The following is a 25,585-nucleotide window of genomic DNA, read 5'->3' as shown; positions in this document are numbered from 1 at the left end:
CCCAGGGGTTTGTCTAGGTTTTTCTGATATGTACCTATTTTGTGAAAATGTTGACATAATTCATGAAATTAAAAATGTTATTAAAAAATCAACACAAAAATATGGTAAAAATATGGATTCATCGTTTCTTACGAGACACAAAAATAAAATTTTAAGAAAAAGTATTTTGTGAAACTACAGTTTTTCCTAAACTTGAATTTATGAAAGTACCGCTAAACCAGAGTTCGTGATTTTTTTAAAATTTAAATCGCATTTTTTTTTATTTTTATTCAAATACACTGTAAGAAATTTAATTTACAATTAAAAATACTTTATAAATGTTTAGTCAAAATTAAATTAACATTTAAACTATATTATAACAATATTTTAGGAGCTCTAACTTACTAAAATAATTTTTCGTTATAATGCATAGCTTTGAATGCAAGGCAAACATTTTGGAACAAATGCATGATTGAAATTTAAAGACTAGATGAAATAGAGAATTTAAAGATTACTTCAGGGGTCTGATTAGGTTTTTCTGAGAGGCAACTATTTTGTGAAAATTTAAACATAATTTGTGAAAATAAAAAATTATATTAAAAAATCAACACAAAAATATTGTAAAAATATGGATTTATCGTTTCTTACAAGACACAAAAATAAAATTTCAAGAAAAAATATTTTGTGAATTTATTCTACAGTTTTTCCTAAAGTTGAATTTGTGAAGGTACTGCTAAACGGTAGTAAATTTGGCTTGGGCAGTAAATTTGGCTGTACTTTAACTATTAAAGCAAAGTTTCAATTTGCAAACCGTAATTTTAATTTAAAATTGCAATTCCTTTTTTTCCCCTCTTCATTTTTAAAATAACAAAATAAATGTAACAGATTGTGTTTATAAATGGAGTCATTCATCAAAAAATAAATAAATATTTAATCTATATATTTTTACATTAAAATATTCATTTTTAATCCTACATCAATAAAATATAATGTAGATTTTAATTCCACGCTTTTTCAATCAAAAGGTCGAATTTTAATTAACATTATTCGCATTTTTTTTTTGAAAAAAATTCATGTTTATTAATTACTTTCTACAGCTATGCAAGTCTACATTAAGACAGCATTAAATTTTTACTTTAATCTGTACTTTCAATCTCAAGAATCAATAGATTTTGAAAAATGCAATTTCAAACGTGTTGGAATTTAACACACACCAAGAAAGAAAGTAATTTCGTTAACTAAAATTAATCAATGTAGCAATTTATTTAAAATAAATTTTAAAACTAAGAAAATAAAATAATAAAAGTATCAATAATTGAAACACTGTTTTTTAACTTTTAAAATCAATATATATATAAAAAAATCAGTTGATTTAAATCAAAGATTTTTTTAAAAAAATCAGTTGATTTAAATCAAAGATTTTTTTAAAAAAATCATTTGATTTAAATCATGATTTAAATCAACAAACCCTGCGCTAAACGGTAATAAATTTAGCTTGGACAGACCCTTGCTTCCTTAAATATATGAGAAACAAAATTCCCTGTATTTTCTGAGTTTGGCCCTTGGGCCCTTCTTCCTTGAGAATCTCTTAATATCTTTTTCTTAGACAAAATACTAAGTTTTTTGGAAGGCGGTTCTGCCATGTCAGTAATCGGGTTTCTAAGAAGTCAACGAATACTTTAGAACAACAATTACTATGAAAGCAAATTATGAAACTTTAATATTAAAATCTAAGTGCTTACCTGCAAACTGAAACTTTCTGAAAATAACTAATTACATTTAATAAAAACTGTTAAAATAAAGAATAGAAAAACCAGAGAGATTCGAGGTAAGTGTGATCGTTCCTTCAAAAACAATTAAACTCCTATTTTATATATTAATATCTACAACGCTTAAGAAAAAAAAAAACTAAAATGCTAAATACATGAAAAGAACACGAAAACGAATTAATTTTTTAGGGTATCAATTTCTATATCGCTACAAAAATTATCGTCTTCGCTTAAGAAATAGAGCGTGGAAAGAAGAAGAAAAACTTATAATAACAATTATGAACAGCAACAAATATATCAAAGCGAAGCGTTCTATTTACGTATCGAATATGTCGCCACCTTTTTAATACAAAAGTTAAATTTTTCTCCACTTTGATAAATGTAAACTAATACGAACCTTACAATTAAATTATTAATTCCTTCGTATATTATTGGTTCAAGTTGTCGAAAATTAATAGTATTTCAATTGTAAGGTTCGCATTAGCATACATTTATAAGAGATATGCATTTTTTAATAGTTTTTTGAATATGGCTCTTTGAAGACGAAAAAGCATAGATTATCTTACAAAATGACTGATAACTAAAAAACTAATCCAAATTTTTGAAAAAGAAAAAAAATACTTCATTATGTCAAAACACAATTATGTGCCGAGTTTCGTGCCTGGGCGAAGCTTCTGGGGCGATATATTGTGATTACAGACACACACACAGCCGCGTTTATTATTATGTATAGATTAGTGACACTTATTTAAATATTCAAACAGGCAATAATCTGTACGAAAATTCTATTTCAGTAGGGATTTTTTCGGGAAACTTACTCAATTTTAGGGAATTCTCTAAAATGTACAAAAACTAGGAGAATTTTTATCAAACCAGGAGAAACAGGCAAAATCCAGTAGTCTGTAGTGCGCAAGAGCATCACTCGAAGCAGAAACCATTTATATTCAAAGATTTAAAAACTTGCTCACACGTATTTGTCCGCACTGACAGTGTTTGACATAGTTTGAAACAACCATATCATGGACCATATAAAGTTTTAAAGAGAACTGACAAAATTTTCTCTGTTAAAATGAAGCAAAAAGAAGTTAATGTATCTATAGATAGAATAAAGCCCTATTTTTCGGACATTTCTACAGAATCTGAAAAGACTTCAGAAACACCTTTACTGGTTGAAAAGAATTTTGGGCCTATTTCATCGTCTACAAGTTCTAAAACTGGAACAGAGCAAGGCAACGGAAACAAAAGAGTGAAGCTTGTTATTCCACGCCAAGTGACTAGATCTGGATGTACAGTGCGCATTCCAGCATGTTACACATGAGGTTCTTCATCGTTCGAGTAACTCATGGGGGGGGGAGTGCTGTTGTGAGCAAGAGCAATAACATAACAAGTATTTAAATTTAGTTTTATAAAAAATAAAAACAACGCATTGCTAAGACAACTCAATAATAATTACTATCATGACGTTGCATATATTGGGATGTAAAAGTATTAATGGATTTATATATTTTATATTAACTTGTAAATAACTGTGTATATTAAATGTTGTGATGTCTCCAATTTACTTCGTTTTTATTTATCCAAAATCGCACATAGTAGGAAGATAGAAAACCTTCCCTTACAAGTCTACTGGAAAATCTAGTACAGTTGACAGCTATGTATGCAGAATTAGATTTTATTTATTCCAGATTCAAATTGTTTCGATAAAAGGAAGAAAAAACCAGTGATTAATACTATTGGGAGGAAAAAGAGTTCTTACTTATGAAAGAGATGTCCGCAGGGAAGTTTTCTTGCCAGATCCAAATGATCCCAGCATATGGCGCAGGCGTCATTATTTCTATCTATTTCCTCGGCAGTAGCCATGGGATAGCTAAAAGAACAACATTATTTTAGGAAAAGAAAACCATAGGAATTGTCCAGTAATCAACTATGGAGAATATTGAAAACTTAATTGTTAGATTTTGCATAGGACAATTATTTTAATGGGGTTTTGCAAAGTGTAAATCAGTATTGTTAAGATTGACATTTTGCAAAATCATCTTGAAACAAAAAGTTTATTAAACATAATTTTCCAGTAGATTATTTCAGTTTAATTGTCACAAATGTTTAAGATTTCAACTACTTATAACTTATTTCAAAACTTCCTCGTGTTTAAAGGCCTAAATCTAAGCCAAATGTAAAAAACCAAAGATTTAGGTAAGCCAGAAATAAAACAAAAAAAAAATTTTCTACTTAAGTTTTAAAAAAACATTAAGAATCCCAATTAAATCTTTATTTAAAAAGCAAAACCAATTGGATTCATTTATATTTTTAATATTTCCTAAATTTCTTAATAATTGACCCTATTATAAAAAAAAGTATTTTTTTTACAAAGTATATTTTTGTATTTCAGCCTTACAAACCATTTAACATTCTGTCAATCGACAAACTTAAAAGTTTCGCTTAACTGACGTTACTTGTCAAAGTTCAATGTTTGTTTTCATTGGAATCTTTTATTTACACCTCTCTTGTTAGTTGCACAGTGATTTGCCAGGGGCCAGAACTGTCAGCTCAAGTGTCTAGTAAGAGCATATGCCCTAAATGTCAAGAAAGAAATATGTATATGCAGGGTATCTGACATTTTAGATTCTCAAATTCATGACTTTCCATGACAAATTCCAAGAATTTTTCATTACTTAGATACTTTCTTTACCAAGAATTTTTCATTCTTAACATACTTTTCCTGTTCAGCAGAAAGGAAATTTTGAAATTGATAAAATAATAAATAATGACAAAAATTCTGAAATTACAAAAGTACAGATAATCCGCTCTAGAAATGATGTTTTTTCTTTCATTTTTTAAAAGAACACAATTTTTATAGAACACGATAAAAACATTTTATTATTTTAATAAAATAAGACTGAGTGGGGATTTTGCTACAAATTCAGAAATTTGGGGGGGGGGGGGGGGGAATTTCACTTTAAAAATTAGATTTTTTGGAGACCTAAATCCATGACTTTCCATATTTTTTTAAAAAAAAAGTAGCTAAAATCATGACAAATTTCGTTCAATATCGAAATTCATGACTTTTCGGGTGCATAGATACCCTGTACATGTTTTTATTTTCGAAAAAGAGTAAAATAAGTGCATATTCTACCATAAAGGCATCCTTTAAATACAAATCCAATACTTATTAACTCCTGAAATTAGAAAGATAATATAAAAAGGAAATCTTCTGCACAGCAAATCTACAAAGATGCTTCTGCAATGACTTCAATCAGTAGACAGCCTTTCTCGCACACAGCTCTCAACATGGATAAGAAAAAATCCAGTAGATTTTACGAAATAATATAAATTTCATAATTGTCGCATAATGTACTAAATATTTTACACATACGGAATTTTAGGGATTCTTTTAGTCCTCAAAATAGAAAAATTGCAATATTTTCCAGTTATGATTAACATTAAACCTACTTGAAATGTTATGTATTATGTTTACTCTTAATTTTGAATATTAAAAGGCATTTAATTCATCAAAGATAGAGGATTTAATTTAATTAATTTAATAAGAGAGTTCCGAATCAAAATAAACTGAACATTTTATAACAAAAAAAAAAAAGTTTTGAACTGATTTCGATAAATGAGGTTCGCTTCATTATGTATTAGTAATAATTATTTAAAAATTCAAACAATAATCTGTACAAAACATTCTATCTCAATAGGGATTTTTTTTAGAAAATTTACTTAATTTTAGGGAATTTTCTAAAGTGTACAAAAACCAGAAGAATTTTAATTAAACCAGTAGACCGGCAGAAGCAGGCAAAATCCAGCTATGCTCGTGGTTAAGGGAAACCGTATCTTCTTTTTGGAATACTTGTCACCCTCTGGTAATGGCGATTAGTAATAAAGTTTGCACTCTGCATAAGTTTTCATGGTTCATGTTTATACAATTGTAAAATACTGTGTGGTGCTCAGATTGCTTTCATTAGTCCATTCATTGAGAATTCCTCACTTGTGCTGGAAGCTTTTCATTGGCTGGAAAGAAGATCTCAATACAACTCTCGTTGCTTAGAAAGAATACTCTATGTGAAATTTTAAAAAATCATTTTTAAAATTAAGCATAAAACATGAACCATTCTTAAACAAGTCCAACTAAATCAGTATTCACTTGTTCAGCAGGGTTTAGTGGTCTAACAATTACGGAAAGAAAAAAACTTTACCAGTTTTTCCACATGCAACACAAAATTTAGTATTTTTTTTTAATACAGGCATCATCTGAGAAACTTTGTCATTCATTTAGATGTATCATTCTCTTATACATCATACTTTAAGAGTATCACAAGCATTTAAAATAAGAAGTGTGCAGAGGAGTTATCGACAATGTCAACCTTCATCTATCTAAAGGAACCTCGAGATAGAATAGAGTTAACACGTCTTATATACAATTGAATTGGACAAGATTATTGTAGTGGTAGTTACACTACATTACTCCCCCACTGGAATTTTATCTGGGATATAATTCGACAAATAGATATCACTAGTTGATTCATTGCCATTTTGCGAAAGACCGGGAGAACTGTATAAAGTTCAGGGGATTTTTATCACGGGTTGTGAGAGCTGTATTAAGTTCACGGTTGTGAATGTGGTCGCTCTTGTGTTGCAATTAGCTGTTAGAGTGTGTACAAGCTCCAGTGGTATGTGCGATCGAGACTGAGAAGCAACAATGCGAGGAGGTGGATAATGTTGCAGTCACAAGTAGCAAGTCAATTGTTCAATGGGAACAGGGCTGCCACAAAAAAAATTAACAAAATAGTTGCTATTAGTAGCCTACAGCATGAAAATAGATGTCGAAAACTAGGAAAATAATTGCCTAAATAAGAACAAAAATTCATTAAAAATATGACTAAAATTTTATTAAATGACTTAATTGTCACATAACATGATCCATTTAGTCAAGTTGATAGCAAATAACGTTATAGATTATATATAAACGTAAGTGTTTTAGCTTTAAATCATTATATCAAAAAATATTTTTTCAATAATAAAAAAAAAAACATACCTTTTCTAAAAAATTTTCCATTTTATCAACAATTTAACAAGTATATATACATATTAAATTAATTATTGATAAAAGGGAACATTTTTTAGAAAAGGTATGTTTTTTTTTAATGAAAAAGTATTTTTTTGATATGGAGCTAGAACACTATATATATATAGTGTTCTAGCTCTGAGATATATATATATGAGAACACTATATATATATACATATATGTACATATATATATACATACATACACACATATATATATATATACATATACACATATATATATACATATATATATATAGTAAAAATCTTAATATATTAAAATTTAGATTTTTTAAAATCATGCAGAATTTCGTAGCAATAGCTATTGAAAAGGCGATAGAGGAACGTAATAGGCTAACAATGGAATATATGTGCAAATTGAACACATTAAAAAGTGATGACTCAACTTTGCAATTCAAAATTATTAAAAAATTTTTTATTTTTTAAAAAAATTCAGTGTGTTACAAAGCTTTGGAGTTCACAATCTATTTATGCTAAAAAACATAACTAGGAGTACAGAAAAGTCTCCCAATATTCTCCTTTATCTGGAAATAGTTGCTTTTTTAGCACTATTAGTACAACTAAGGCAACTTTTTTCAGGCAAAAAAAGTTGCCTTAGTCGCCTTATGCCAAAAATAGTTGAATTTTAGTCACCTGTGGCAACCCTGTGGAGACCATAGATCAAAGTAGGCGTGTTCAAATCAAAGGTAGGTCTGAAGAGTTAACACATCTTATACACTAGTGAATTGGAATAGATTATTGTAGGGGTAGTTACACTATAGTAGAACATGTTCCAGTAAGAGTCTCCCCAAAGAGACACTAATGTCAGATTTTTTGAACAATTACTACAGTTAGTTAGTTTTCACAAAATAAAAATATTTTCTAAATATCCTTTGATAAGAACATGTGAAATTCAGGAACTTACCACACATATGTTAGCAGCCTCTAAAAAATGCTCAGTAATGTTATGTCTATGATAAAATTTATACAAAGTTTTTCGTAAAAACTATTAGAGACACATCCCTGAACTTAATTTTAAATGAAAGATAATTGCACAATCGTCGAATTATTAATTTTTCTTTTAATAATTATCAAGTTACCATGTAATACTTTTTCGTGAAAACTATTAGAGACACAGCCCTGAACTTAATTTTAAATGAAAGATAATTGCACAATCGTCGAATTATTAATTTTTCTTGTAATAATTATCAAGTTACTATAAAAAAAATAATTTTTAAGTGAAATATAGTTATTTCCTTTTTGCAGGAAGACTATGAAATGTTTAAAAATGTCAGACTCATGACACTCTTAACAGTAACTTTTAGAAAACATTTAACACCAGCGGATGATTGCTAAGAACAAAACACATTTTTGAGAAATAATTCAAGAAATGGTGAAACAAATCAAGTGAAATTTTATATGAATAAATTAAATATGACTACTGATACAAATCAGATGATTTTGAAACTTATTTAAATCACTTAGTAACTGAAAATAAAGAAGCTATAATGTATTATAGCTTCTATAATTTCGGTTACTTTTATTTCACTGTGCCATATTAACTTTAAAACTTCTAGAAATATACCCACTCATTATGAAAACATTAACATTTTCCATGAAAATACACGCAAAATATGTAAAAAATAAAATTGTAATACAAATTTATTAGTTTTCTTTTTTATAAGTATGACAAGTTATTTATTTAACCTTTAAACATCAAGTATATTATATGAAAGATGTAATTTTATGGAGTTATATCGTGTATTGGCACAGCTAAATGTCATTTTCCTTGAAAAGTGATTAGTCAAAATTTTTTGGACACATAACTGTCTTGTCTACAGTAATAACTCCCACAATGTCTGCTGCTATGGAAACAAGAATAGCGTATTTCAGGGAGGGTAGCTTCTCTAGGGCTTAACACAACACACTGAAGAGAAAGATCTCTCACCAACCCCGAGCCCTAAACAGTGACCTACTTGAAATAGTAGGACCTTATTCTAGGGAAGTTCTTCTTACTTTATACACAAACCTCCTGTAGAGCTCCAGTATAAATAAAGTTACCTTCTGCAATACTGTTAATTACTACAATAGTCCATGCTGTCTTGCCAGTTTAAACATTAAAGTGTTGTTTCAATGCCTGTATCTGCTACATTTTAGATTTTTAAATTAATGACTAATTCCAAGAATTTTTCATGACTTAACAAAGTTACTATTTTTTCAGACAACAAGAAATTCAAAAACGCAGTATAATAACATACATTGAAATGATAGGTATAACCAGAACTGTTACACTTTGCAACTTCATATTTAAAGATTTAAAAAAACGGATTAAAGAAAGAGTTAAAGCAATAAAATAGCTGAAAAAAATACAAAAGCAAATAATTTTTTTTTTTTTTTTTGCAGAATTATATTCTAAAGGTGCTTTTTTTGTTCATCCGAAAGGAAAGAAATACTCCTGATTTTTCTGTTCTCATTGCAGAATAAAAAAAATTCGGCAATGACTGGCTTGCTTCAGCTAGATTTTGAAATTGATAAAATAAAAATAATAACAAAAATTCTGAAATCACAGAAATTTAAAAGATAATTCGATCTAGAAATGTTTTTTCTTTCATTTTTTGAAAGAACACCATAACTTTTAAAGAACATGATAAAAACATTTTATATTTTAATAAAATATGACTGTGAGTGGGGATTTTATTACAAATTCAGATATTCGGAACACCATGAAATGGGAGGTATTTTTAGATTCCATTTTAAAAATTAGATTTTTCAGCGTCCTAAATCCATGACTTTCCACGATTTTCTTTAAAAAAAAAAAGTTAAAATCATGACATTTCAAGATAAATTTTATTCAATACCTAAATTCATGACTTTCCAGGTGCCCGGATACCCTGCCTGTATTTTTAAAAAAGACTGAAGGGAAACTTTTTTTTAAAACTTAAACTAGTTGGAACCATATTCTCAACTGTAAAAGCAATTCTGATTAACAGATTGACAAAAAATTACAACAGCCAATTTTGGATTTCAAAATTTCACACATACCTGGGGACTTTTAAATTTTTTAAACAAAGTGTACTTATTGTAGCAGATCAGGGTTCCCATTCAATTTTCGGAAAAAAATTCAAGGACTTTTCAATGACAGTCAAGGACCCACTCAGTATTACAGTTAATATACTAAAGTACATGTCAACCAGATTTTATAATTACGTCGAAGCGGAAATTGTATCTTTTCAAAGCACAATACCTTTTTAACAAAATAATAATTTAATTTTGCAGCTACTAATGCAAATTGTTGATAGTTATATTGCTGCTTCAAATCACTTTGAAAAATTCCAATAAATTGACTGAAACAACTCCAAATGACATTAGCGAACATTTAAAAACTAGCATCAGTGAAACTGTTCATGAAAAATTTTATGAAGTAAATTAGAATGAATGAAAAATATTACATTAAACAAGCATAGTAAATAATTGATAAAGTTTATGTAATTGCACTTTTATTAAAATATAAACACTTTTTCTTTTAGTGTGTTAATTCTAAATTTTAGGTCACAGGAAATGAATATAACATATCAAAATGATATTAAAGTTATATGAACATGCATAATTTCCACTATGCATAATTTTTAAAAATCACATTTATACAAATCTAGATATACTATATGTAAATCAAAATTATAAGAAAGGTGAAGTAAGTCTCGAAGATTGCGTAAATCATGTATCACAATTTGCGATTTGTAAATTGAAATCGAATTGCGGTGTATGTTTCTTAAATCCGAACATTATGATGAATAGCAAATGCTACAAAACGCAGGAACTAACAAGATGTAAATCAGGATGTGAGATAGATCACTTTAATGTGAATTCCGTTGCACGATTAGCTAATTTTCATGTGAATATCGATCATTACGAGGGAAATTGTAATTTGTGACTCGAAAGTTGCTTAATTTAAAACAACTATGTGTGATTCATAAATCCTTTTGAATTGCAAGCATTAATTCTTAAATCCTTCTAATACCATGTAAACTACTTGAATGAGAATTGTGATGCATAATTCTGAAATTACTTAAATACACATCACGTTACATGATTCAGAAATAACTTTAATTGAAATCATGTGTGTTTGATAAATCATTTTAATGTGAATCGTGATGAGAGATTCATAAAATTATTTAATACGAATCCTGATGAGTAATTAGAAAATTACTTTAAAGCAACAATTGATATATGATTCATTAATCACTTTCATTTGAATCCCAATTCGTAGAACATTTAATATGAATTCTGATCCATAAATCAAGAATCAGTTTAATGTGAATCAAGGTGTTTATTCACATAATTTAGGAGTGCACAACCTTTTTGAGTGAAGGGCCACATGCACAGCAGATTGACCAATGAAGGGCCGCATGACTAAGTATTTCGACAGGCATATTGACAGCAATTGTGGGTAGTAATTGTTATATAAGCATCATTGTTCTAGGCACTAAATTCCTTTTGTTAGTTAACCTTGTAATATCTTTCCATAAAATTATATACTCTTAAATGTTCAAAATTAGAAACTGCAAAACTGATTACTACTTAAGAAGAAAAAACAGAAACAGAAAATCAGAATCAATTTATCAGATAAAATTTGGATAAATTGAAATAATGAAAAATTTGGGGAAATTTCATTTTTTTTTATCATATTACTTAGTACAAAAATCCATTTAAGCATAAATTTTAACATTAAAAAATTTGTTCATAGAGTTAAATTTAAAAGAAATAAATAAATATTCTAGTTATTAAAATAAATGCAAGTTAAATACTTTGATTTAAAGAAAGTTTATAGGGCTAAAAATGATTAAACTTAAAACAAAACTCCTTCAGCGGAAAATAAGATTTAGCATTTAGTAGGGAATATATTTTAACTATAAAATGGTTACTTTAAATTAATTATAAGAGGCAGGGGCTGAGAGATGAAAGAAAAGGAAAGAAAGAAAACATGAATTTTGAAGGAACTATTTTCCTTAATAATAGAAAACTATTAGGATACTTGCTTACAACTTTTAAGACGAATATTTTTTAACATGATACTTACTATTTACAATTAATACACATATATATTAACAATTAATAAAGTTTACATTACTTTTCTTAAAAATTTTTTTTTAAAATTTAATGATATACAAATCTTTCCCAGTATATGTTCATAAATGATATGAAATGGTCTAAAGTAGGTAGAAAATGATTTAAAAAATTTCTAATTGGTTACCCTGTAATTTGCAAAACTTTTAAATATTGTGATAATTTTATCTACTCGATCATGTGATAGCTTTTTCGAGCCATTAAATGAAAATTTAATGATTTTGTTTAAAGACTGCTCTGTAATTTTAAACAGGCCAATTTCATTTTGGAAAACAGTCTTTCGATAGAAGTTGTTGTTGTGGCTGGTATTAAACTAAAACTTAGCAGTTTTGGAATCTGTCCTAGATGGTGTTATTCCTTTCCCAATTTTTAAATCGCGTGAATACAAATAACAATGTGTTATTTTTAAATTGCTTGAATACGAATTGCTATTATTGACTTTTAAACTTCGTAAATATAAAACGTGATGCGTGGATTTCAAATTGCATGAACACGAATCGAGATGTGTGGTTTTAAAATTGCGAGAAGACCATTCACAACGCATGATTTTTAAAATGCGTGAATATGAATCGCGATAGGTGGTTTTTAAATCGCGACAATATAAATCAAGGTGTGCTATTTTTTAATTGCGAGAAGAATAACAATGTATGATATTTTAAACGCCAGAACACGAATCGCGATTTTAAATCTCGTTAACATGAATTGCGATTAATGATTTTTAAATGTATTACGAAGTGCGATGTGAAATTTTAAGATCGCATAAATACGAATTATGACGTGTGACTTTTTAATTACGAAAAGGATCAAAACGTACGATTTTTAAAATGCGTAAATACGAATCGCGATATGTGATTTCTTAAATCATGTGACTACAAAAAATAGGTTGTGTGTGTTCTTAAACATGCATATGTTCATGGGACAATATAAATATGCACGCGTTTTGAGTTATTTTTTGCTAAAGAGAACGCGTTTAATATAAATATTCACATCTCTTTTTTTTTTTTTTAATTCTCTTTCGGAAGGTATCTGTTTTGTTAATATACGTAATTGCTTTTTTAGTTACAAAAAAAAATAAAATAGAATCAAATTTCACGAGTTGTAATGTGTTAAAATATCAGGATATTCTAAATCACAATTAAAAATGCAGAACTGGAAAGAGAGAAAAAAAACACGTTAAAAAAAACCTCTTATATTTATGTTAAAATCGGTACAAATATAGCGCGTAAAAAGCTATTATTTTAATGCGCGATTCAAAACTCTGGTGCAGTCAAATTATTAACAGTATTAAAAACATCAGAATTTTTTTTTTTTTAATCACGGGGAAAAGCGTAGTTATAACTACCAAAAGAATTATCAAAATCCTTTTATATTTACGATAAAATTGCTTAAATAAAGCGGGTCAAAAATGCATGTATTTAAATGCAGGATTCGAAATTAAAGTCGCAATAGCGTATAAAAAATATCGGGACTTTCAAAATTTTGTAGAAATGTGTAGCAATAGTTGCCAAAATAACGATTGAAAAGTAATTTGACTTGCGCTAAAATCTGTACAAATAAACCACGTCAAAAAATGGTTACATAAGCGATGCTTTACTCGCGATTTATGCTGAAATAAATATCGAAATTATAAAAACATGCGGAAATGTGTAGCAATAACTGCCGAATAAAGGATTAAAAGTCATTTAGATTTTCCATGAAGTTTGCAGAAATAAAACGTTTCAAAAATCGCAATTTCAGTAACTACGTGAAAATGGGTAGCAATAACTACCGAAAAGTCATTGGATTTACGATGAAATCGGCACAGACGAAAAGTGTTAACTAAAATTCGTATAATATAATAATGGCGTTTAAGAAATTTTTAAAACTATACACAAACTCGTAGCGTTAACCATCGAAAAAGTACATTGATTGAAATTGGGTGCGTCAAAAACTTAAATGCGTAAATTTCAAATATCCGATTTTTTTTTTCAAAAATAATAAGAAAAAAAAACTACTTTTTTTCGATTTTGTTCATATTGAAGCCGCGGGCCGCACATTGAAGGTTGGCGGGCCGCAGGTTGTGCACCCCTAACATAATTCATGAAATCTAGAACTAAATTTTATTTATCAGCAGTAAAAACTAAATGTAAAAATCTGATTTTATACAATAACAAACATATACATTTATGTGTATAATACATAAAAAAAAGAAGAAAATTACAGATGTTTTAAAAGCTTACTTGCATTCCATATGTCGTACAATTTTCAGATAGTTTTTATATTTCTTCATTCGATGTCTGATTTCATAGAACAAGCAACGTAGCTGCATAGCAATGACGAGCGTCGCCATAGACAAAAAGATGTTGGCCCACAACTGTAATAAGAAACATTTAATGAGCTTTTAAAACATTACTAATAAAGTTTCCATTCATTCTATTAGTTTATAATGCTTTAATTTTAAGTAGTAGATTCCCTTTCTTTTTAAATCTAATTCAATAAAAGGTGAAGAAAAAAAATGAAAATTTAATTTTGGGTTTACTTTAATTGAGGTGCTGCCAATGAACTTATTGAGTTCAAAGTTCATACACTTAACTGTTGGTCCAATTTAGTAAGAACAGTGTGAAAAAATAATATTTAAGAAAAATGAAACAAATTGGATTATTTTTAATTTAATACAGTCGTCTCCACTTAATTGCATATCCGAGAATCGAATAACCCCCCTAATACGAATAAAATTTAACGGAACCAAATCATCAATTGAATTGAATTGAATGTAAGGTTTAATGGCACAAGGTCCTGAAAGGACATGCTGCACCAGAACCAAATCATCATACTATGAAACAAATGTTACATTCCCGCGTTTATGTGGTTGTTTCTGGTCCTCGCTTAGTTGCATAAAGAACAGGTGCTGAAAAGAAAGAAAAAATTATTTTTAAGAAATGTTTCAACAGTTGAATTTCCATTTTTCAGTTAAGAAGTGGGTGTACAAATTAGTTCGGTCCGTTTTTTTTTGTGATCAAAAATGCATATATTTCAGAACAAAATGAATTAACAAATTAATCAAAGTATTGTCCATCGCCGGCTACTACTTTTCTCCACCTCTCTAAAGCAATTTTCGAATTCCATCTCGAAAAAATTTCTCGTCTTTTGAGGCGATCCAAGTTAGGAGTCAATTTTCGATTTCTGCAAAAGAAGTGCACTGGCGACCTGCCAAATCGTGCTGCATCCGCCGGAACAACCAGTAATCAGAAAGAGAAAAGTCCAACAAATACAGCGGGTGCGGTAAAATATACCACTTGAGCGTTTCCAAATTATTTTTTACAACTTTTGCAACATCAGGTCGACCGTCATTATGCAGAAAAATAACTTTGTCATGTCTTTGCTCGCATTCCGGCCGTTTTTCTAGCAATGCACGGCTCAAACTAATCAATTGTAGCCTATACTGATCGCCCATAATGGAATCACCAAGTTGTAGCAGCTCATAGTATACAAAACTATTCACCATTCTTTATTCACCAGTCTTGAAACGGCGAAACCATTCCCTACATAATTTTATCAGTTGGAGCACATTCACCATAAACTTCTACAAGAATTCGAGCTGCACTTTTCTTCCACTTAAAGCAGAAACATAAAACTTCCCGCAAACAGGGCCTGATTATCGCCTAGAGGCATGGGCCTAACAATATCTCGGAGCCTCAAAATTTAGTTAAAAGTCCTCAATATTATTGTTTCTTTTAAATACTGAAAGAAAGTTTTTGTAAAAAAAAAATGCATTTTTGTTATTTCAAATTTTCCTTATATCATGATAAGGGGTCTGTCGAGACATTTCGTGAAAGTTCCGTTTTTGTAAAATCGTGAAAAAATTACTCATAATTTGTGAATATAAAATAAACGTTAAGTCACATTCTTTCAACCAAGGTCCGCTTTTGCAGAAACACTTTTTCAAGCAGTTTTTAAATTGTAAAGACATACAAGATTATGCTCAACACTAAGATTATAATTTTAAAAAAATTAAATTTTAAAAAATAAACAGCAATTGCAGTTACTAAACTAGCGATGCAACATATAAATATTTCGTATTTAGCCTATACTGCCGAAAGCAGAATATTCATTTCGGACGAATAAAGGAAGAAGCTTCTGCGGAAGACAAAATTTAGTTCGTTCACATCTCTGTCTTTCTTCCCCCCACCCCTTCCTGGGAAGGGTTTATTCTATTAACAAAACAATAATGAAGATAAACAAATTTGTGAAGGGTCCGTTAACAGACCCAAATTTCTTTTAAACAGATCACTGATATTATATATAATTATGTAACTGTATATACATATCATAATTGATTTAAATAATATAATATATATTGGGAGAAGGATATTAATTCTAACTATAAAGAAGCTTACAGAATAATAGTGCAAAAAAAAAAAATGCATTTCATAGAGTACTATAAATTTTAATTTAATATTCTAATAAAAGTAAATTTATAATGTTTATACAAAAACCAAATGAAAAGAAATTTTTTGCTTTCAGAAGTTTCTGCACACCATAGGTTGTGCACCCCTACTTTACAGAGTTCTTAGAATTAGTCCTCCTCAAAGATAAAGAGCTTTTGCATTACGTTTAAATTACATCAACAGTAATGTTAACCTTATTTTTCTCTAAATAGCGATACTGTGCATGCTCACAAATAAGGTATTGTATACCACAAATAGAGCAGAAACCTTCTTCTCGCGCAAGCATTTTAAAAATAAGGCTAAAAAAAACAAAGTTGGTGTATAACCCACAGAGAAGTCTTAGATTCGGATTCTTTTGAAGATCCGAAGCTTTAGAAGAATGTACTACAGAAGAATAAAGTCGAAAAGAAATTTTCATTGGGGAATGTTCGAGAACTTATGGTGGTAAATTAGAACTATTTGAGAAAATAAAAATTTAACTTCTTACATATTTTTAATTTTATTGAAAATATGAATGTAAATCTTAAATGAAGCCTATTCTAACTGCAATATACATGCATACTATATAGTTTGTCTAAAGTAAGAACTCCCCCAGCCTGTGGCGGTGACTATGGTAGCGAGGAATAACTATTTAAAGTAGGAGAGCGAGATACTTGTTAAGGACAGGTTTTATCTCGGGTCGGCGAGAGAAAGGAAACCTTTTTCTATTGTGCTAAGCCCTAGAGTGAAGAGAAGCTACCCTCCCTGAAATGCGCTATTCTTGTTTTCATGGCAGCAGACACCTTTGTGGCGAGGGTTCTAATACATACACAAACTATACATACTCCAAGCCAAGTGTCAGGTGGCTGTATTTACTTTTGCATTAGCAATAATGGAACAGCAGCAGAATCATTTTCGAGCAGAAAAAATGCATTTTGGAACAAATAAATTACGTTTTTGGAGCAGATCGGAGCAAGAACTCTTTCGATTTAGAGAAACAGTGATTGTAAAATGAGATTTTTGGCCATATTTAAGCATATAACTTAACCTTATATATCATATGTAGCAGAAAAATTGCATTATTGAATAAGAAAAAAGCCACTGAAACACTACAATGAATTACTTTTTATAATTCATTTCCCGGAAACATATCTTATTTAAATAAATATGCATTTTAAATAAGAGAAATATGCCAATATTTGAAACTCAATGAAATTCATATTTTAAACTTATTTACCACCACCAATAATAAAAACATACCATCATCAATAATACATATGAAATCATTAATGCAGGGTTAGTTTTAAAAGGATATTGCAGGGAGCACATCTTTGTCTTTTTTGATCATTTCCACACTGTTTGATAAATTATGATACCTCTAATTCGATGCTACAACTCCAATTCAAAATATTAGAATAATGATAAATAAAGCACATAGTGGTTTGAGATATGCATTTATTTTGGTAAAAATGAATACCTGAGAATTTTGAAGTGTGTTATCACATTCTACATGTTTTGTAGATGAACATAACATAAATAAATTATTATGATATTGCAAAAGTTTTTACAATGAATTTTTTCTAAAAATTCAAAAAATTAGAATAATTTTCACAGTGGTTCAAAAAATTAGAATAACATGAACAAAAATAGCATAATTCATTTAAATGAAATCTGCATGAATAGTTAATACTTAATGACATCTCCCTTAGCTTTAATAACGTCACGCAAACGATTTTGCATACGATGCACTACTTTTTTGCAGTCATCTTTGCTGATAGTTGCCCAAACGGATTTCACGCTTTCTATGAGTTCATTTTTGTCCTTTGGAGCTAAATCCTGAAGGCGTTTCTTCATTAAACCCCATATATTCTCGATGGGGTTTAAATCGGGTGAATTGGCCGGCCAAGAAAGTAATTTGACTTTATTGTTAGTAAGCCAAGTGCGTTTGACGTGTGGCAAGATGCAGAGTCTTGTTGGAAGATAAAGTCATCCTCAAATAGATCTTCCGATGACGGAATCATAAAATGTTCAAGTACCTCCTTGTATACTTCAGAATTTACCCTTCCTTTCAAAATGCACAGCCTTCCTAAGCCCTCAGCACCCATACACCCCCAAATCATTACAGAAGTGCTAAACTTCACTGAGCGTTTCAAGCAATCTGCGGTAAAAGCTTCTTGCTTTCAACGCCAAACACGGACACCCTGATGACCGTGGGAAACGCAAAACATCGATTCATCACTAAAAAGTACGTTATTCCAGTCCTGAATACCCCCATTGCAATCTGTCTTTGCATCACCTCACTCTGGCTCGTTTTTGCTTGCGTGTAAGTAGCTGCTTTTTCTTGGGCACACGTGATTGAAAATCAAGTTCATGGAGTCGTCGTAGTGTGGTAGATGTTGAGGCATCCACTCCTTGTTCTCTCCACTTTCTACTTATGAATCTCAAGCTCTTGAAGCAATTTTTAGTGACGACACGTTTCAGCATTCTGTCTTGTCTCAGTGTGGTTATTCGTTTACGACCACTATTTGAGCGATTATTTTAAAAAAAATGATTTGTAGAATAATCTTTTAAAATTTTACTTACAGTTCCTTGAGAGCAATTCACTTTTTTGGCAATCATTTGTTGACTAATTTGCTCATTGCGTAGAGTCACAATCGCTGTCTTGGTAGTGTCCGGTATGTCTTTCGTTCGACCCATTTTAACTCCCAACTAACTAAATCTGATTTTCAAACGAGCCTTTATACGCGTACTAGCTCTACAGTGGCGCAACTTATGCAAATTTTATGATTAACGTTGACCAATCACACAATTTTACAGATATTCTAATATTTTGAATCACCTCTGGAAATATTTTAATATTTTGAAAAATTTCAGTATTTTTTTTATAAAATCTCTAATACTTCTTTCGGCGCAAGTGAACAATAATATCATACGTCAACTAATTGTGGACGGTTAATAATTTTTCCGTTCGCCACCGTTGTTTATTTTTAAAGATATCGCGCATTTTATAAGGTAATACAATGCCTTTTTTGGTTATTCTAATATTTTGAATTGGAGTTGTATTACAATACATAAATTTTGAATTTCAGTAGTCACTTTATCAGGGGTGATTGTGAGCCCAAGTCAAAATTCCGGAAAATTTCTTGAGTTTAAAAAAACAAAAACTTTAAAAGAAAAAAAAAGAAGTTTAAATTGAAAAATCAGAAAAAAATTTAAACAAGGTTTTTTTCCTTTTCCTCAATATTTCTTAGTTTACTTAAAATATATTTAAAATTTTACACACACATATACCATTTACACATACCCATGATGATCTGGAGAAGTAATTAAAATTTACAAATAAGTCTTTCTTTCTTGAGTTTATGATTATAACAACTATTTACTGATAAAATCTTGAATATTAATCTTGAATATAAGCTTATAAAGGATCAGGCTCTCCCTTACAAACAAATAAAATAAACTGTGTTTTTAAGTTCCACCTTTGAAAATTTGATTTCAGGAAACTTCTGTGATCAGTGATTTTTTGAAACGTCTGGACCTTTGATCTCCGGAAATTTCCGGATCACTGTTAGCAAAAATGCCGGAAATCTGGATTTTTTTCCGGAGCACAATTAATAAAGCTGGCACAGTTCTGCTTTATTACATGTTGAATTCATGACCATTTCATCATAAACCCCTCTTCATTTTCCAATCATTTTTTACACGAGTTTTCAATTTTTTTTATTTTTACCTACATACAACACACCGTTATTAAGACACTCGAACTTTGCATTTAAGTAATGATTTGTTCAAAAATCACTTTTTGACAAGGCCGATTCCATAATAAATTTACGTTCTGTAATCTTTTCTCTTTTTTTTTTGGTCACTTAAATTTGTATTTCTGATTGGGAAATTTTAAACACTATTTTATTACAACACAATAGATGAAATTAATAGGTATTATTTTTGCACATGCTCTATTTACGCCTATGTTATAGTAAATCCTTGTAATTTTTAGATTTCTTGACAACCTTTCACACGGCTTTTCAAATTTCAATATTTTTAATTTAATGATAAATTATGGAAACAGATTCTGCTATACTTTTGGAAACTACGGGTTTAAGGACCCAGGGTTTGCATTCCTTTGAAATGCCTGCATCAAATAATATAGAAAAAAGATAGAAGAAATGTTTATGAGAAAAAAAAATTTTGTTCAAAAGTATATAAAGTTTGGATATAATTTTGCTTTACATTTATCTTTCTCCTTATTTTTTATCCCAGTGTTTGTGAATTACGCGTCACAAGAGACAAGTCATAACTTATAGCTCATGTCTCCTCAACAAGATTTGGCATATTTGACATATGATAATAAGGCTTAAGCAGAATCACTGGATAAGTGAATTTAATTATTTCAGTAATAACTTCTTGACACACGATTTGATGGAATAAAAAAACACACCTAACTAAACATGTTAAAAGAGATTCAGTGGGAAAATTGTTTGCTGCTTTGGAACATAACTGATTTCTGCATACAATTTTGGCACCAAATTGGGCCAAAGTCACACTCTTTTGCTGCTGAGTACTGAAAGATGCTTTGTTGGATGCACACATTAACTGTTGATCATTTCATAAAAATTACCCACCAGTGCCAATATAGTTGCAACTGAAGAAACAAAACTTTAAACTGCATCAAATGACTGTAAAGATTAAGAATTTTTTTATTATTTTTTTTTTATTTAAAATAATAAATAAAATATGCACATAGTCCAACTGTTGCTTTTTGGAATTTTGGGTTGCTTTTGGGTTGAGAAAGCATTAAATCTTCCTTTAAATTTTGTATTTTATTCTTATCTTATAAGATAACCACATTATGTAGAGCAGATCTGAAACACCAAATCCAGGGTTCGCCAAGTGGGCCCACTTTGAAAAAACCCGCCCGGGTTTTATTGGGTGGGCCCACCTTGAAAAAACCCACTTGGAACGATAAGTGGGTTTTTTCAAAAAAAAAAAACTTTTTTTTTTACTAAAACTTATTGTTTCACATTTATTTTTATATAATTTATTGTGCAGCATAAATTTGTCAAATAGAGTTGCATGATTTATATGATTAAGTTTTTAATATTAATAAAGTAAAAGAAACTCAAATATTCATATAATTTTTACAGTAGGTGCTATTGAAAACTTCAAGTGGGTTTTTTCAAAAAAGTAATATTTTAATGATATTAAATCAAATAAAAATTTAAATAATATAGTCTGAAAAGATCAATTTTTCAAATATAGTTGCATGCTTTATATATTAATAAACAGGTAATATAATACATACAGGTAATATAATATATTAAAAAAAATTTAAAGGAAACAATTTTTTTCCTTTTTTACCAAGTGATACATTAACAAATTTAAACAGTTTTATTTTCTAGCTTTAAAAAAAAAAAAGCTAAAACTTTTATAAGAGAACTTTTTAAAATTATTTATCTAAAAATGAAATCCTTTTCCTAGGGTTATTTGAAAACAAATGGGACAAGTAACTGATACTCTTTATAATTATACATAGTTTTAATTTCACTTTCTATTAATCTTATTATAGAAACATGTAAGATCATTAAATATTTATTTCAGTTTTTTATTTAACTCAAGTCAGAAGAAATTTTAGTTTTTACTGATTATAAATATTTACAGATTATAATTTTATAATAGGTAATATCCATATGTTTAATAAATATAATAAATAAATGTGTGTGAAAACAAAAAGATTAATAAACTTGTACCTTTTATATTACTGTATATATATTTTATAATTCTTGAGTTAAAAAATTATGAAACGTAATGTACTTAAAAATAAAGAAGATTCAAATAAGTATTAGTGATAATGCGTTATTTAAACTTAAGATAAAATACATATAACCAGGGTTCCCCAAGTGGGCCCACTTTGAAAAAACCCACTTGGTGGTTTTTTTCACAAATTGTTTTTTTAAAAATTTGGTTCAAAAAGAAGTATCTCCTAATACTATCATTGGACATATCGTTGAAGTTAACAAATATTTTAGAAATGTGCATCAAGCACATGGATGGGCAGATGAAAAAAACTGCTTGATGACCAAATGATACTAGGTGGAATTCATATTGTGAGCGCGTAAAAACTTTTGCCAATAATTACCATAAATATGAAGAGATTGTTCTTGAACAATTTTTTATGTCAAAAAATTTAAATAATGTTGGGCTTTACCAATAAACTATCAATTGGGAAAAACAGATATCAATTGTTTCTGAAGCTTTAAAAAAGCTTCAACCAGAAAACATTTCAATTTCAGAACCTGTTGAAATATGAATTAACTTACTATCGTGTGATGAATTAGAATCCCATAAACATTTTGTTAAAAGATCAGGCTGTTCAGCCACATCATTTATTAGCATATGCATCCTGGATCCCGAAACAAGGGGACAATTTCTAAATGATGAACAAGACCAATTAGCAGAAAGCTGTCTTTCTAAGCATCATCCACAATTTCTGCCACGTGTTATGGCATCCAAAATTTCCTATCCTGAATACTTTCCAAAATCAATGATGCTTGACACTGTTATTGAACAGTTTACATCAAAAAATAGTGGAAAATTATGGCAAAAAAAAATAAATAATAAGTAAATAAATAAAATTCCTAGCTTCCACAAAATTTCTGTCAATTCTTTTTTCTTTGCACTCAGCACCAGCATCCTCTGTCTCTATCGAAAGACACTTTTCAACTTTCGGTTTGGTGCAGAGTAAACTTCGAAATAGATTAGGAATAGATAAAGCTACAAAACTCGTAAAAGTGTATTGCCATCTAAGAGAGAAATGTAGACACTTTGAATCTGTTGTATGATAATAATAATAAAGGAAAAAATGGATTTTTTTAAAAGTTAACTCTTAACATCTGCTGACAATTTTTAACTATTCGGAGAAAGTTTATCACAATTAAAAAACAGTTAAAAATTAAAATATTACTTTTAAGATTTTTTAAATATTATTTTTAAGATTTTATTTGAATACAATTTATTTTGTTTCTTTTAATCATGTTTAAAAATATTGAAAGCAAACAAAAAAAAATTTATTAAGTGATACATTAAACAACAATAAACAAATTTAAAGTTTTATTATCTGATTTTAAAAAAATAAGCTATAACTTTTTATATATGCTTTTTTATAATTTTAAGATTAATTTGTTTTTTGAAACTATAAAGTTAAAATGCATATATTTATCTAAATATTTGAAAAAAGGGACAAGTAACTGATACTCTTTATAATTATACATAATTTTAATTTCACTTTCTATTAATCGTATTATAAAAACATGGAAGACCATTAAATATTTATTCCAGTTTAATTTTATTACAGGTAAAAGTCAGATGAAATTTTAGTGTTTACTTTTACAACACTATTTAATAAATAAAAATATTTTCACAGTAAAATTTATGAGCACTAAATGAAAAAACCCAATTTCCCCGGGTTTTTTCAATAAAACCCAGGCGGGTTGGGTTTTTTCAAAAATCCCCGGGTTTTTTCAAACCCTGACCAAATCCGTTACACATTTATTTCCTCTAATTTGAAACAAAATATCCATTATACACTAACATTTGAACTAACTTTGAAACTAACTTTTGATCTGTATACTTTCAATCAGCAATTTTTAGGCACAAACAAACCCATGGACACCATCTTACAATGTAAGAAATATTAATTGCAATATATTTAATGTTATTTATTTTCAAAATTAGAATTATTTTGTGGAATAATATGCCATGACAAGTAATTAGTGGTTTCAATAGAAGAATTTTTGGCATACTAACGACAGACTAACAAACAAACTAAAAACAGAATATAATAGAATGTTTAGTCTTCTTTTTGAAAGATATTTCCATTGTTCCAGAAAGAAAAATATTGCTAAACAATGCACTATATGCGTTGTCCAATAGGACAATTTCATTTCAAAGTTAAAACCATGGTTATAAAAATCGATTTTAATCTAATATTGCCTCTGTGCTTTGAAATAAAACCAAAGTGAACAATGAATTTCTAATGTATTGATTTGTTTTCAAAATGCACATTTTAGAATAGTGAAATGCTATAAGAAATTATTATTTTAATTAAAATATGCTAATATATATTCTCGAATAAAGCCTGGATTAAAATTGATTTCATTTTGGCTTTAGACACACCTTTCTGACTAGTAATGAATGACTATTGAATAAGTTTCTAAGTTTATCTACATTAGCCCTGTGCAGTAGGGATAGTGCAGAAAAAAACTTTTTTTTTTAAAAAAATATTATGGAAAAACTAAACAATTCTGTCATTTCAGAAACTAACCAGAATGCAAGTATTAATTCATATTATTGTTAAAAAACATTTTAAAAGTTACAAATTATATTAAATGTTTTTTTTCTTCACAAGTTTATAAGAAATACCCAAACTAGCCCCACTTTCCCCTACCTCAGTGTTTCCCAAAGTGTGATACGCGTACCCCCAGGGGTACGCGTTCTTATGCGAATATCTTACAACAAAAGAACATTTCAAAAATTTTTTATTTAAAAACAAAGTTCTCCATGAAAATTTACAATTAAGTATTTTTCTATTGGCTATTTTTTGCTGAGTTAACAGTTAATAATTAGTGGTGTCAAAAGTCAGTTGTAATTTTTAACTTTTGTGCAATTTTTTTTATAGTAAAAAATACAATAGTTTTTTTTATTAGTGGTACACAGGGTTACAAAAAATTTAGAAAGGGTACACAAAAGTCATAAGTTTGGGAAACACTGCCCTACCTTGTTGACTAATGATACTTCATGACTTTTTTATAATAATTTTATTTGTTTAATTTTCAATTTAATGTTTCCATTGCACATAAGTAATTTTAAGCGCTTGTCTTACATACTTTAAAATCAATATAACAATGCTAACTAAAAATGTCTGAAAAAATGCAGAGTTAAAAAATATTACAAGAGTAACACCTTTCACAATGAGTTGAATCAGCTCCAAATATTCATTTTCAATTTTGATATCTCATTTTTATGTCAAAAGGTAACCATGTATGCAGACAGAGCTACAGTTCCATCAAAGTCTTAATTTAAGATTAAAACCCCTTTTTTTTTTGATGTTATAAACCCTTTGAAATACAGCGACTGACTTAAATTCCTTCATACCTGGCATTCGGTATATCAGAATAATCAGGATCAAAATATTTTTGCCTTATTTGGTGGTTGTTTAGATTCATATTAGTTGCGTTACATCTTTA

The 25,585-nt window shown here is 28.9% G+C and overlaps 1 protein-coding gene across 3 annotated transcripts in view; it reads right to left on the bottom strand.

Annotated features, from left to right (window-relative positions):
- Positions 1–25,585, bottom strand: part of LOC107449771 (E3 ubiquitin-protein ligase AMFR) — a 193,653-nt gene that overhangs the window by 37,056 nt on the left and 131,012 nt on the right. For all 3 annotated transcript variants that reach the window (XR_015428977.1, XR_015428976.1, XM_043041501.3), the window contains exons 7-8: positions 14,157–14,290; positions 3,505–3,615 (exon numbers count right to left, since the gene is read on the bottom strand). Coding sequence is in view for 1 of the 3 variants with exons in the window: in XM_043041501.3 (XP_042897435.1) it covers positions 3,505–3,615; positions 14,157–14,290 (245 nt within the window). In the remaining 2 variants the exon portion in view is untranslated. The remainder of the gene's footprint in view (positions 1–3,504; positions 3,616–14,156; positions 14,291–25,585) is intronic.

This window comes from Parasteatoda tepidariorum, chromosome 9 (assembly GCF_982258835.1).
Source record: "Parasteatoda tepidariorum strain Cologne lab strain chromosome 9, Ptep-v5.0, whole genome shotgun sequence".
Taxonomy (NCBI): domain Eukaryota; kingdom Metazoa; phylum Arthropoda; class Arachnida; order Araneae; family Theridiidae; genus Parasteatoda; species Parasteatoda tepidariorum.
Note: the sequence above shows the minus strand (reverse complement) of the source record. Positions and strands in the feature narration are given on the sequence as shown.